We start from the raw sequence: 12,735 nt of genomic DNA, 5'->3' as shown, positions 1-12,735 counted from the left end.
GCACTGAGGACAGCTCCGTGGCCTCTGCCTCAGGTGCTAGAATGGCTCTGATTGCAGCAGAGCAATGCCCCAGACAGGCCAAGCATCGCCCCCTGGTGGGCATGCTGCGTGGATCCCGGTCGGGTATACGCAGGAGTCTGTGTTTGCCTCCTCCCTGCTTCTCACTTCGGAAAAATACAAAAAATAAAAAAAAGGTGGTCCTTACATAAGCATGAGTATCTCCTGGGTGCTTGCTAGGAGAAGGGAATCACGGATCCCACCCTAGGCTTACTGAATGAGAATCTGCATGTTCACAAGGACCCCAGGTGATTGTGTGCTGGATAAGTCTGAGAAGCACTGGTCTGTACTCTTATGGGTCAGAGTGGTGGGGTGGAAAGGCAGGCCCTTCCCCACAGAGTACAATCATCTCCAGGTGACCTATCGTTACCACTTGTGCATCCCTATTGGACAGATCTGTGCATAACAACTCAATTAAATAAAGTCTAACAAACCAGCTTCAACAAATTGAGGTGAGAAGATACAAATGCTCCAAATAAAATCATGCTATTTCTCAGGACAACTTGGAGGAAGCCATAGTGGACCAGGTTAGCTCCATGTCCCAGTGTTTCCTTCCATCTCCCACATTTTCTGCCCTTTGAAACAAGAGAGCCATTTGTGCTACCAAAACACAAAGGAATCGGAGCAGATGCCGCTTAGAAGAAATCACTGTCCTTCAAAAACGGTCCTGCTAAGCCAAGTCCTTCCCAACTCCCTCCAGAAAGAAAATGACTCCTGTGGCTCTGGAACACCAAAGAAGCAAACCTTCTACTGAATAAAAATCCAAGGAGCAAGGCCACCAGGCCATGGTGACGTCCGCCCCCTCAGAGGCCCTGCTCACCTGTGAAGCTGAAGCCGTTCTCCCAGCCTGGTTTCTCTAGAGCGAAGAGCCAGCCGAACAGTCCTCCGATCGGCGTGAGGGGGAGAAGGGCCTGGGCCGCGGGCTGTGGGATGTGACTGATGGCCGTGTAGGCTCTGCCGTCGTTGCTCACAATGTAAGCATGCAGGTCCACGTCGGAGAAGGTCACGGGCGTGTGGCCCACACGGAGGTGGCCGCTCACTTTGCCGTTGACTCGATGGGGTGCCCCTGAGAAACAGCAAAGCCAGTCAGCCTTGACCGTCACCCAGGCTGGGGGTGGGCCCACAGAAAAAGTAATTCCACTGCAACCCACGAGACTCAACCTTTAGCTAATTTCACAACTCCGTCACCCACCAGTTTTCCATCTGAGTACAAAATACTCCTGTCTTCGATCTCTGTTCTCCCATCCACCCTCTGTCCCATCCACTTGGATTCTAATGAGCTGGCAAAAAGGAGGAAACATTTCTGGTTAATCCTCAAATTGGGAAATCAGCCCAAATGTGTTCATGCCTCAGACATGAACTGAGGACATACAAGTTGCTAGGGCTTTGATTCAAGCAACAGAGACATGACAAGCAGAGCTCACAGGGGCAGCTAGAATGAGGCAAGCAGCAGAAAGAGACAGGGAGCAGCCCCGGCCCCAATCAGGTTGGCATGCCCCACCTGCTGGCAGGCAGTGCTTCCCGTTTCCATAAAACCTGGACTGGCAGTGGCAGCAGAAGCCGGTGGCATAGTCGGTACAGAAGGCGTGCTGGGAGCACTGTCTGTGGTTGTGTTCACAGGTCTCCTTGTTGGAAGATTGATGCACGAGGCCTGGAAAGTAAAACAAACTTGCATTAAAAGGACTGAGCGATTCCAGCATCCTGGATGCTGCCAACTTCGTCGTGGACACTGCATCTGCTTCATGAAATCAGCTTAGATGATATAAACACATGGCTTTTTGAAGTTTAAAAGACAGGAATGACATTCAGCCCCGGGGAATGAAGTTGCTTGGTCTTTTGGCAAGAACAACTACTGACTGCTCCCATCTGGTCCCACAGCCGGGGTGCTGAACTAAGATGAGCTGGGCCACTCCCCTTTGAGTGCAGGACAGGAGAGCGACCAGTGAGAACCTGTCAGGCTGAACTGCACCAAACTGCCATCTTGTGGGTAAAAAATGGCAAAAGACCAGCGATTTTGGTTCAATCTGATAGTAATGACCCTCTGAGAGGAAGACAAAAGAGAGAAACAAATGTCATTTTACGTCTAACCATTCATTCTACTCTTTTTTTTTTCAGGTGACCCTGAACTTAGAGAATAACCTATAGCTTGTCTCATTACCCAGAATAATGCTTTTTGTTTGTTTCTTTTTGTTTGTTTGTTTGTTTCTGAGAGAAGAGCTTTGAGGAACATACACACCCCTTTAGGAAAGTGTGGGGAGAACGTGGAGGGGGTGCGGGAGGGGGAAAGCCCGGGGAATCAACCGGCTGTTAGAGGCTCCATGCCTTTGCAAGGCTCCTCGCGGGGGGGTGTGGCACAAGCAGGATTTCCACGCAGTGCAGAAGCCTGACCACCGCCTCAGGTCTTCTAGGAAGCCACAGTCAGAGCAACGCTCCCGTTTCTTCCATCTCCACTTAGGAAAAGGAAAAAGAAAGAGAAAGAGGGCCATCTGTGCTACCAAGAAATAAGGGAATTGAAGCAGATACCATCGACCCTAAAGGAAATGGCAAAGTGGGTGGGACGTGACCGGCGTGGGCGCAGTGGGGACAATGCCGATCCTAAGAATAGCCACCCGGAGGCAAAGGGGCTGTGCACACCCGGAGCTGGAGCCGGGAAGAGGCCCCAGAAGCGCACTGACTGGCAGGGTTGGCACAGGGCTCTGGTGCCAGGCTCGTGCCGCTGTGAGGAACCAGCTCCCGAGGAAGACAGATAGCCTGTCTTAGGAAAAGCGAGGTGGTAGCTGTGACCCACGTCTAGGTCCAAAAAGGAAGAAATAAAGGAAAAAAGACAATGAAAAATGAATATTTACCCAGTATTCCAGGAGAGAACAGAAACAAAGAAACCAACGGGGGGGGGGGGGGGGTAGCACTACAAATGCCACAACACAGCCCCACAAAGACTTGTATCAACAAGGAAAAACAGAGCCGATACTGAAATGGTGCTTAATATATGCCAGATGCTATCTTATAAACTTTAATTCTTAAATTCCAAAGAGCAGGGGACTATTTTGATCCCTGTTGTACAGGTGAACAAACTGAGGTGCAGAGTAATGCGAGAGTTGGGATTTGAACTCAAGAACTCTGGCTCCAGATTCTTCCCAGCCGCGCTCCTGGGAAACCCACATCCATACATCATGAAAGCAGGTTGAGGATCTGATCAGGTGTCTGGGATTCATCAGCAGAGGCCTCAGCAAGGAAGAGCTGAGTCATAGTTTATAAATGAGGCTTCACGGTAGAAGACAGCAGAGATTACCCAGCTGAATATTATAGAACTCTGGGGAAAGAAGCAGGTAAAAGGAAGGGAGAGCAGCAGCAGGAGTAACACTAACTTTTGGACAGTACTTGAGTGTGCTGACGGATTCTTGAGAAAGCAGCAAGCTGAGGGGTTGGCGGGATGAATTATCTTGACTCAAGTGGAACATCTGACTGAGAATAGAGTGAGAATAAAGTTGGTGACTCAAGATTTCATACAGGGCCTTGGTGACACGGCTGAGAAATTGCAGTTTGATAAAAATAGAAAAGGAGGCGTAACCCTGAACTTTTTCTTAAACAGAAAAGTGACAAAAACTCAAAACAGAATGGATGATAAAAAATATTACAGAAGGTTCCTGTGAAGAAAGCAATCTATCACTGTCTACCTTTGGTTTAAGAGAGGAAGGCCCTGGCCGGTTGGCTCAGTGGTAAGAGTGTTGGCCCGATATCCCAGGCTCGAATCCCAGTCAGGGCATACAGGAGAAGCACCAACCTGCTTCTTCACCCCTCCTCCTCTTGCTTCTCTCTCTCTCTCTCTCTCTCTCTCTCTCTCTCTCTCCTGCAGCCATAGCTTGATTAGAGCAAGTTGGCCCCGGTTGCTGAGGATGGCTTCATGGCCTTCACCCCAGGAACTAAAAATGGCTCTGTTTACAACAGAGCATCACCCCCTAGTGGGCTTGCTGGGTGGATCCCAGTCGGGGTACATGCAGGAGTCTGTCTCTGCCTCCCCTCCTCTCACTAAATAAAAAACAAAAAAGAAAGAGGAAAAATAAAACCCAGTTTAAGTAAAAAGAAATGAATGTAACTTGTGTCAAAGTCTCAGTTTTCTCTAGCTCAAAGTCACAAAATGCAAAGTGGCACCTGGATGGATCAACACACTTGTGTGACACACTTGTGGCTGCTGTCAGGACTACCCCTCTAGAACAAAAGGCAAAGGCAGTGATGGGGGAGGGGCAGAGGACCCCAAGCTCTAGAACTTGACCACAACATGGCTCAGGTGGCTCAGCAAGAACTTCAGAAATGCACAATTCTCAGTTTCCTCATCTCTAAAATCCAGGTGACACCTCCTCTCCCTTCACTGCCAGAAATCATGTTGTTTCTTAATACACTTCTGAACACCAAGATAAAAAAGCAATCTCATGCAGATCTAAAAGGTAGTCATTTTCAGGAAATTTGGGTAAAAATAAAACCAAACTCTAACACTGTTCTGCTCCAAATTAAGGAAATGATGGATTTGTATTATATCCTATTCGTTATTTTTGTGAAGATTTGTTCTCTGACTCAATTCCCATTCTAAGAGTAGATTATGAAACAGGGAGAGATGGGATGGAGGAGGAGGACCGACATAGAAAACGAGGTTAGCTTAACTGACAAAGTAGGTGCAAGCACAGCTTTCATTCCAGGGAAAAAGAGAGACAAAACCGTGCAGCCGGGGACTCGCAAATGCAACTGTGTGAGAGTTGAAGCTGACTGGCACGCAGACTACATTTTTCTAACAATGAAAAATAACGGTTAGGCTCCCACAAGATGCTATTATGAGACAAATTGTAAGTAAAATTAGCTATTGGTATGCTGGCCTGGGGATCTTTTTTAAAACTGGAGTGGTGGTGGCTGGCAGTGTGTATGTGTGTAATATTGTAATCTCAGGGTGGAACTTACTGAGCCAGGAACACAAGGTCAGGCTTCAGCCCCAGGACAGCCACATCAGGCACGGGGGTAGGTTTGCTCCTAATCAGAGCGAACACAAGGCTTCCTTTGGAGACCTCGTTTCCATGCCTGCCTTCATGAACAGATGTGCTCACTTAACACAGTGTCAGCTTGTTAGGTGAAAAGTAAATGGCCTGTTGCAATTTTCTTTCATTCATTCAATAATTCAACAAATATTTACTGAGCTCTCGCTAAGGGCAGGGTGCTGGTTTAGGAATCAGGGCTACAGCAAGGAACAAAAGACAATTTATTCCGGTCCTGAAGCTTCCTGTCCCCTAGGCAGGGGTTGACGGACAGGTAAATTATTTGGTATGGAGGATTGTGTCAAGAGCTGTGCAGAAATCTAACTCAGGAAAGAACGAGAAGGGGCAGGGGAATCTTCTCCTTTAAATTTCAGGCCTTGGAAGAAGGCGGGCAGGGAGGGCTTGAGTGAGGACAGAGGAGAAGGGCAGAGGTAGCCCTGTAGCTCTCCTAGGACCTTCGGGTCACAGGGAAGATTCGGACTTGAGTCGAGAGAGCTGGCGAGCTGACGGAGGGTTTGCAGCGGAAGACATAGGATCCAACTCGGGGACCTCAGGAACGAGCCGGTGCCTGGGCAGCAAGAAGTGTTGGTGGGGAGGAGGAGAAGGGACCAGACCCAGAATTTTTGAAGGTTGAGTGGACAGGGTTTGCTGGAGGACAGAGTGAAGGGACAGAGGGAGAGAAAAAAGAACAAAGTAAATAATACATGGGAGGCCAGAACCAATTATGATTGGGCCATTGTTGCCTGGATTAGACATGACCTGAAAAGAATCTAGATTTCTCAACAAAAAGAAAAGTATATAAAGAGTCTCTAAGAGAAAAAAAATTAAAGAGCAGGAAGAGATGGGGGCGAGGGGGTTTTAATTAAATACTAACTTAAATTCTTGTTTTAGCAAGATGACTACTCTGAAGCTTGAAGGGGAAACTAAAATTCATTGGGCACGGTGCTCCCGATGCCCAGTTTTAATGTTCACAATGACTTAATGAGGTCTACAACCTCTTCATTTTTTTAGACATGAGGAAAATGGCGGCCAACAGAGCATGTGTCTTACCCCGAACCACACAGAAGAGCTGGAAATCAAGCTCAAGTCCACCTAACACCAAAATCCATACTCCTCCCTCCATGGGTAGAAAAAGCCAGGCAGGACGGGTCATGGCTGGGCAGTTAGGAGGCAATGACCTCTGTCTTTGCTATCCCTACCCACCAGAGGCGGATTTAACGGCAGGCGCACCGGGCAGGCACCCTGGGCCCCGACTTCTGAAGGGCCCTGCAAAACCCCAGCTTTACACTTTTTTCTAATGTAAGGGGACCAATATTTACTTCTGCGCCCGGGGCCCTCAACCAACCTTAACCCGCTTCTGCTACCCACCAGCTTTCCCAGGGGAAGTCCATTTTTTTTTTGTTTAGATCTCAAGGGTGCCAATGTTTCATTTGGGGGAAAAAAATGTTCACTGACCAAAAACAAAAAGTATCTAACAACTGCATGGTTCTATACTTCACACAGTCTTCCTAAAATCTGAGGTGAAAACAGGGGCTCCCCTTATTTTCCCTCTTGCTCTCTAACACAGTGGTTGCTGATTTTTTTTTTTCTCCTGGGTTCAAAACCTTCTAGTTAGATTTTTTTTTTTCTATTGTAAATGTCTCGGTATATGAACCAGCATTTTCATATGCGTCTTGCCATTTCCAAGATGTCAGCAGTAGACGCCATCCAGCAGCTGACAAATACCACAGTTCACAGCCCAGCAGGGTTATGGCGACTGCCTCCATTGCCCGAGCTTCTTCCACAGCTGCGCCAGTGGTCTCGGCCTCTCACAGCTCAATGCAGGGGGTGCAGCCCCGTCCTCCTCCCTCTTTAATAAATCCCTCCATGGGGCCGCTTTTTAATATTCCAACCTCTTTTCCAGGGCAGGAACTCACAAGTGAAAACAGCATTTAGAAATACATCTTTACCTCAGAATTTCTTTGCTAAAAATCTTTGCTACTCAGCTTTACATTTTCTTTGGCTCTGTGGAACTTACGCTGAAAGTCAGGAAATTGTCAAGAGGGTCTGGCAGTCCTGAAGCCTTCCACTAACATTCACATCTTTAGCTGGACAGAAACATAGCCCTTGGGCTCAAATTAAGGCACAACCATTTCACAAGCCCATGCTTCATTCTCTCTTCATCCCCCATCCCGTTCCCATTGGCTATTAATTTTCTATAATTAGTAACAGCAGCCACCATTTGGGAGGCACCAACTAATGCAGACAACTAAGTTAAGTACTTCATTATCTCATTTAACCCTCTCAACAAATTTAGGAGAAATCAGAAGCCTGAGGGTTACATAAGTTGCCTCATGTGACCCAACAAGGAATGTGGCAGCCAGGATTCAAACCTAAGTCGGACACCAACAGTCCCCCCCTAATCATTATGCAATGCCACGTTAGTCACAAAATAGTTTTTTCTCCCCCGAAACAAGCACTCCTTCGTGCAAAATTCAACACAGAAGCAGAAAAACCCAGAAGATGCTCCTTGCTAGGTCAACATGTTTTTTATCACAAAAGGGATGGGATACAGAGAAGGTGGGAAAAAAGTAGGAGGGCCTGAAGAATGCCTTCCCCTCTGACCTCTGTCCTCCCATTAGAGGTCAGATGAGCAGGCCCTGGAACAAATGGAATGACTCTGTGGTCAGTTTCCCATTCACATGTTTACATCCCTGACTGGGAAGAAAGAGCTGACACGACAAGTCTCAACTAGGAAGAGAAGGCGACATGGACTCTATGTCTGTATTAATTAACCACTGCCTCCTCTCGGCATGTCTCTCCCGGCCCCTCACGCGGGTCAGTGAGTCATGAAATGAGGACGAGGCTCCAGGGAGGGGAATACTACAGCTGCACAGCCATGAACCAGAAATGACAAGACACAGGTGGTTAGCAACGTCCTTCCCCCCGGGTCTCCTCTCCCACGCACTACCAACCAGCTCGAAGCAGGGGGAACACAAGGGTTGTCCCAGAACAGAGTCAGAAGCTGGAATGTTAGCCACTTAAAGCTCAAGTCTTCTGCCCTCCATCACGGTAATGTGTACGAAGCCCCAGAATGTGTTACCTTTGCTGAACTTTCAAACTGAAATACTTCATTACACTTGAGAGCGTAGCTGGCATGAGCAACCTCGTTCTTCTTCCTCACTCGCTTCATGAGGCCATTTTTAAAAAAAAACATTATTAATCGTCAAGAGATTCCAAACTGAATTTGCCTGCCAAGATGTATTTGGCAAAGGAAAGATACTCCATCTCCTGAAACATGCATTTAAAAATCAGTTCCAATCTTCTTTTTGCTCAACTTTCCACGTACTTGCTTGAGAAAAAAAATCATGACTTTCTGCAAAGCTGGCATTTAAAAAAAAAAAATGGAATCTCAGTACCCAGTTTCTAACCCACTTACCCCTAGTGTTAAAATTGTTGTGGTCGTCCACTCCCTCCACGCGCCTCCCGTGGTCCCAGGGGGTTGTGCGGTGCGGCAAGGCGTAACTGAGCAGAACCACCTGCCCTCCAGGGTGGGCTGGAGGAGCCTCCCTCTCTGAAGGCGGTGCTGCCCCTCGGTCTGGGTCGGGCCGGATGCTTCTGTTTCCAGGGTAGGGAGACAGGGCTCCCTGGGGAGGATCCGGGGGATTTTGTTCCACTTCTGACGGAGCCAGGCCTCTGGTCCCCGGCTGTACAGAAGATATACCTGGGCCTCTCGTATGTGGGGTGTCTATCTCCTTTCCAGGTCTCCCCTCTTTGGTTTGAGGGTCCAAGGTGGCAGATTCTGTTTCAGGGTGGAATGGTCCATTTCTAGGTGTTGAATGCAGCGGGGAGGTCAGTTCGGACTCTGGAGGAGAGCCACCACCTCCTACAGGACTCGAATCAGCTCTTGATCGGAAGGAAACGTCCAACCTGCTGCGGTCTTTCAACACTTCCTCTGGTTTACTCGGAGGGTATTCAACTTCCTCCTCCTCCTCATCGTAATAATCCAAGTTGTCCTGACTGTAGTTGCTCTCCAGGTCTGCAGCGTGGCTGAAGGGCTGTTCCAGGGAAGCTGAAGAGCGGGCTCTGGGAAGGAATCCTGTAACTGCTGCTGGCCTGACATTGTCCAATGGGAGGGCGCTGCCGATAAGAAAGGCCCACACTCCAGGAATGCCCATGTTGCTGTGTCTGCATAAAAAAGAATAGTGCCTTGTAATAAACATGGTCATTCAGCCGCCTTCCTACAAAGGTGAGGAGTCTATTTTAAAACTGAAAGGCTATTAAGATCAGATTCGGCCTGATCTGTGGTGGCACAGTGGATAGAGCATCGACCTGGAACACTGAGGTCGCTGGTTCGAAACCCTGGGCTTGCCTGGTCAAGGCATATATGGGAGTTGATGCTTTGCTTCCTGCTCCTCCCCTATCTCTCTCTCTCTCTCTCTCTCTCCTTTCTAAAAAATGAATAAAGTATTTTAAAAGATCAGATTTAGAGTTTTCACTGGTGGAGAAAAAACAAATAAAATGACACTTGCATGTTAACTGAAAGGAGTTTATTGGGATTTTGATAGAAACTATCTCTTACTTAACGTTCACTTTCAAAGGTTGTGACTAGCACAGAATGCTAGACTCTCGAGTTACAATCTGCTCTACTATCCACATGCTTTATCCAAAATCTCGCTGATTGAGAACAAAGAGGGAATGCAGGAATATTTTATCTTCCACTTTTTAAGAAAATACATGTTGAAAAATGTTTGCCAAACACTTAAAAAATACTGACTACTACAAGATTTTAAGAGTTAGTTAGGTGCCAAGTGCTTAACATTCTTCAATACAATCTGCAAGGGTGGGGCAATGACCATGCCCAACTTCAGAGGAGAAAATAGGTTTGTGAGGCTAACTAATCTTCTTAATGATTGACAGAGCCTGGACTCAGCACTAACACCAAAATCTATGCTCTAGACTGGGCTTTACATTATCATAAAATAAGAAGTATTTTATGTCAGAAAACCAATATACCATAATCAATCAGCATTTGAATTAGCAAAACTCGATAATGTTAAGACAATTCACTGTTTACTCACATAGATTAATCAATTAACTCAGTGGTCCCCAACCCCCGGGCCGTGGACCAGTACCAGTCTGTGGGCCATTTGGTACTGGTCCGCAGAGAAAGAATAAATAACTTACATTATTTTCATTTTTTTATATTTACGTCTGAACGATGTTTTATTTTTTAAAAATGACCAGATTCCCTCTGTTACATCGTCTAAGACTCACTCTTGACGCTTGTCTCGGTCACGTGATACATTTATCCATCCCACCCTAAAGGCCGGGCCGTGAAAATATTTTCTGACATTAAACCGGTCCGTGGCCCAAAAAAGGTTGGGGACCACTGAATTAACTAATTCACAGAGAATGGTGAGTCAATGTAAAAAAAAATCAAAGAAATATAAGTGCACAGGTCTAATAGGTTGAGTAAATGCAGAACAAAGTTAAGGGGAAAATAAGAAAGTAGTTTAATCAAAATACCACGGGACATAGGCGAGAAGTATTTAGAAATATCTGGAGATGAAGAGCTCACTTGCCTTTTCTACTAGAAAAGAACGTGGACTAGTCAGTCTCCCAAATTTCCTAATGGTCCACTATTTTAGAGCCAATGATACATTCTGAAGTAAACAACTACATGCAAGATTTCTAAACATAAGGAAAAAGCTAGACAAACCTGGGTCTGGCTACCTTGAATATATCAGTTTGTGTGGTCCTCTGACATATGTACAAAATGCCAAGCTCAGCATCTCCCAGCATTTCCTCAAAACTCAGCCAATGAGGAATGAGTTAATGAATTAATAAGTTAATAAAAAATTCATTGATTCATATAATGACAAGAGAACTTCACTCATTGGCTAGGTACTCAACATATTCATATGGATGTCTATAGCAATAATATTTTTCATACAATTCTGAGAATGACTCTTAACCTACCCCCCCCCTGTGTGTGTGTGTGTGTGTGTGTGTGTGTGTGTGTGTGTGTGGTGTGTGTGTGTGTGTTATTGTTATTGTGGTGGTTGCTGTTGCTGCTATTGTAATTAACTTAGGGATGGAGGACTATAGTAAGCAAAACGGTGAGCCTTTGTGCAATATGCTACGCATTGTTGGTAAGTGCTAAGAATTAATGCTGGTATTTCTTGGCAAGGAAATAAGGAACACTAAGGAAGATAAGAGAACCCTGAAGATCTGAGGAGACTGAGTTTATTATCACACCAGAGGTGTTGCAGCTGTGAAATTTTTTCTTGATGTTAGAAACAGAAAACTATAAAAGCTTCAGGGTAGAAAAATATAAATTATAGCAGATAAAAGCTAAATAAAATAACCTAATTAAATATAAACCACTATCTTGGCTTTTGTCTTTGTGCACGATGAGAAAGTAACCAATTTGAGTTTATTCTAAAATCCAAGGTCATTTGAAAAGCGGAGTGATAGCATTTATTTCCTAGAAAAGAAAACAAGACTACAAAATGGGACAACAGGGTCATCCTCCCTGAGTATTAGGAGGATTAAGTGAGAAAACCATATCAAATGTCTAGCATGGGGCCTTGCACATAAATACTTAACAACTACTGTCTTCCAGGAGTTAGAAAAGTATAATCTCAAAAATGCAAACATGTACATTCATATTTAAATTTTCAGAAGATTTATGACACAGCATGAATTATATAATTTATGACCTTTGAGCTTATAATAATGAAACAGGATTGAGGAAGACAAAAAAGATTCCACTGACTAGGAAAGTAAGAGTTCTTCAGAGTTGTATTCTGGAGTACTTAGGAGCGAATGGCATGATGTGTGAGACTTACTTTAAAATATGTAAGCAAAAAAGAAAAAAAGTTGACGAACATGACAAAACGTCAACTTATATTATGAGCATTTAGATGTTCCTTTAACTATTCTTGCCACTTTTCTGTAGTTTTGAAAATTTAAATAATGAAAAGTAAAATAGAAGATTCAATTAAGGAATATTTCTATAATCTGGAATTAGAGAAGGCCTTTCTGAGAATAACCCCAAGACTTGAAATCATAAAGGAAAATAACTTCTAGATCATAAGTAACTTTAAAAATGAACAACTAGAGGCCCTGGCCGGTTGGCTCAGCGGTAGAGCGTCGGCCTGGCGTGCGGGGAACCCAGGTTCGATTCCCGGCCAGGGCACATAGGAGAAGCGCCCATTTGCTTCTCCACACCCCCCCTCCCTTCCTCTCTGCCTCTCTCTTCCCCTCCCACAGCCAAGGCTCCATTGGAGCAAAGATGGCCCGGGTGCTGGGGATGGCTCCTCGGCCTCTGCCCCAGGCGCTAGAGTGGCTCTGGTTGTGGTAGAGCAACGCCCCGGAGGGGCAGAGCATTGCCCCCTGGTGGGCAGAGCGTCGCCCCCTGGTGGGCGTGCCGGGTGGATCCCGGTCGGGCGCGCAGCGAGGCTCCGTTGGAGCAAAGATGGCCCGGGCGCTGGGGATGGCTCCTTGGCCTCTGCCCCAGGCGCTAGAGTGGCTCTGGTCGCAACAGAGCGACGCCCCGCAGGGGCAGAGCATCACCCCTGGTGGGCGTGCTGGGTGGATCCCGGTTGGGCGCATGCGGGAGTCTGACTCTCCCCGTTTCCAGCTTCAGAAAAATACAAAAAAAAAAAAAAAAAAT

The 12,735-nt window shown here is 46.2% G+C and overlaps 1 protein-coding gene across 2 annotated transcripts in view; it reads right to left on the bottom strand.

Moving 5' to 3' along the window:
• The window catches only part of NID2 (nidogen 2), a 62,163-nt gene that overhangs the window by 35,818 nt on the left and 13,610 nt on the right, over positions 1–12,735 (bottom strand). For both annotated transcript variants that reach the window (XM_066387998.1, XM_066387999.1), the window contains exons 4-6: positions 8,494–9,242; positions 1,559–1,708; positions 878–1,123 (exon numbers count right to left, since the gene is read on the bottom strand). In XM_066387998.1, coding sequence (XP_066244095.1) covers positions 878–1,123; positions 1,559–1,708; positions 8,494–9,242 — 1,145 coding nt within the window. The remainder of the gene's footprint in view (positions 1–877; positions 1,124–1,558; positions 1,709–8,493; positions 9,243–12,735) is intronic.

This window comes from Saccopteryx leptura, chromosome 6 (assembly GCF_036850995.1).
Source record: "Saccopteryx leptura isolate mSacLep1 chromosome 6, mSacLep1_pri_phased_curated, whole genome shotgun sequence".
Classification (NCBI taxonomy): Eukaryota; Metazoa; Chordata; class Mammalia; order Chiroptera; family Emballonuridae; genus Saccopteryx; species Saccopteryx leptura.
This window is presented reverse-complemented; position numbering and strand designations above follow the sequence as displayed.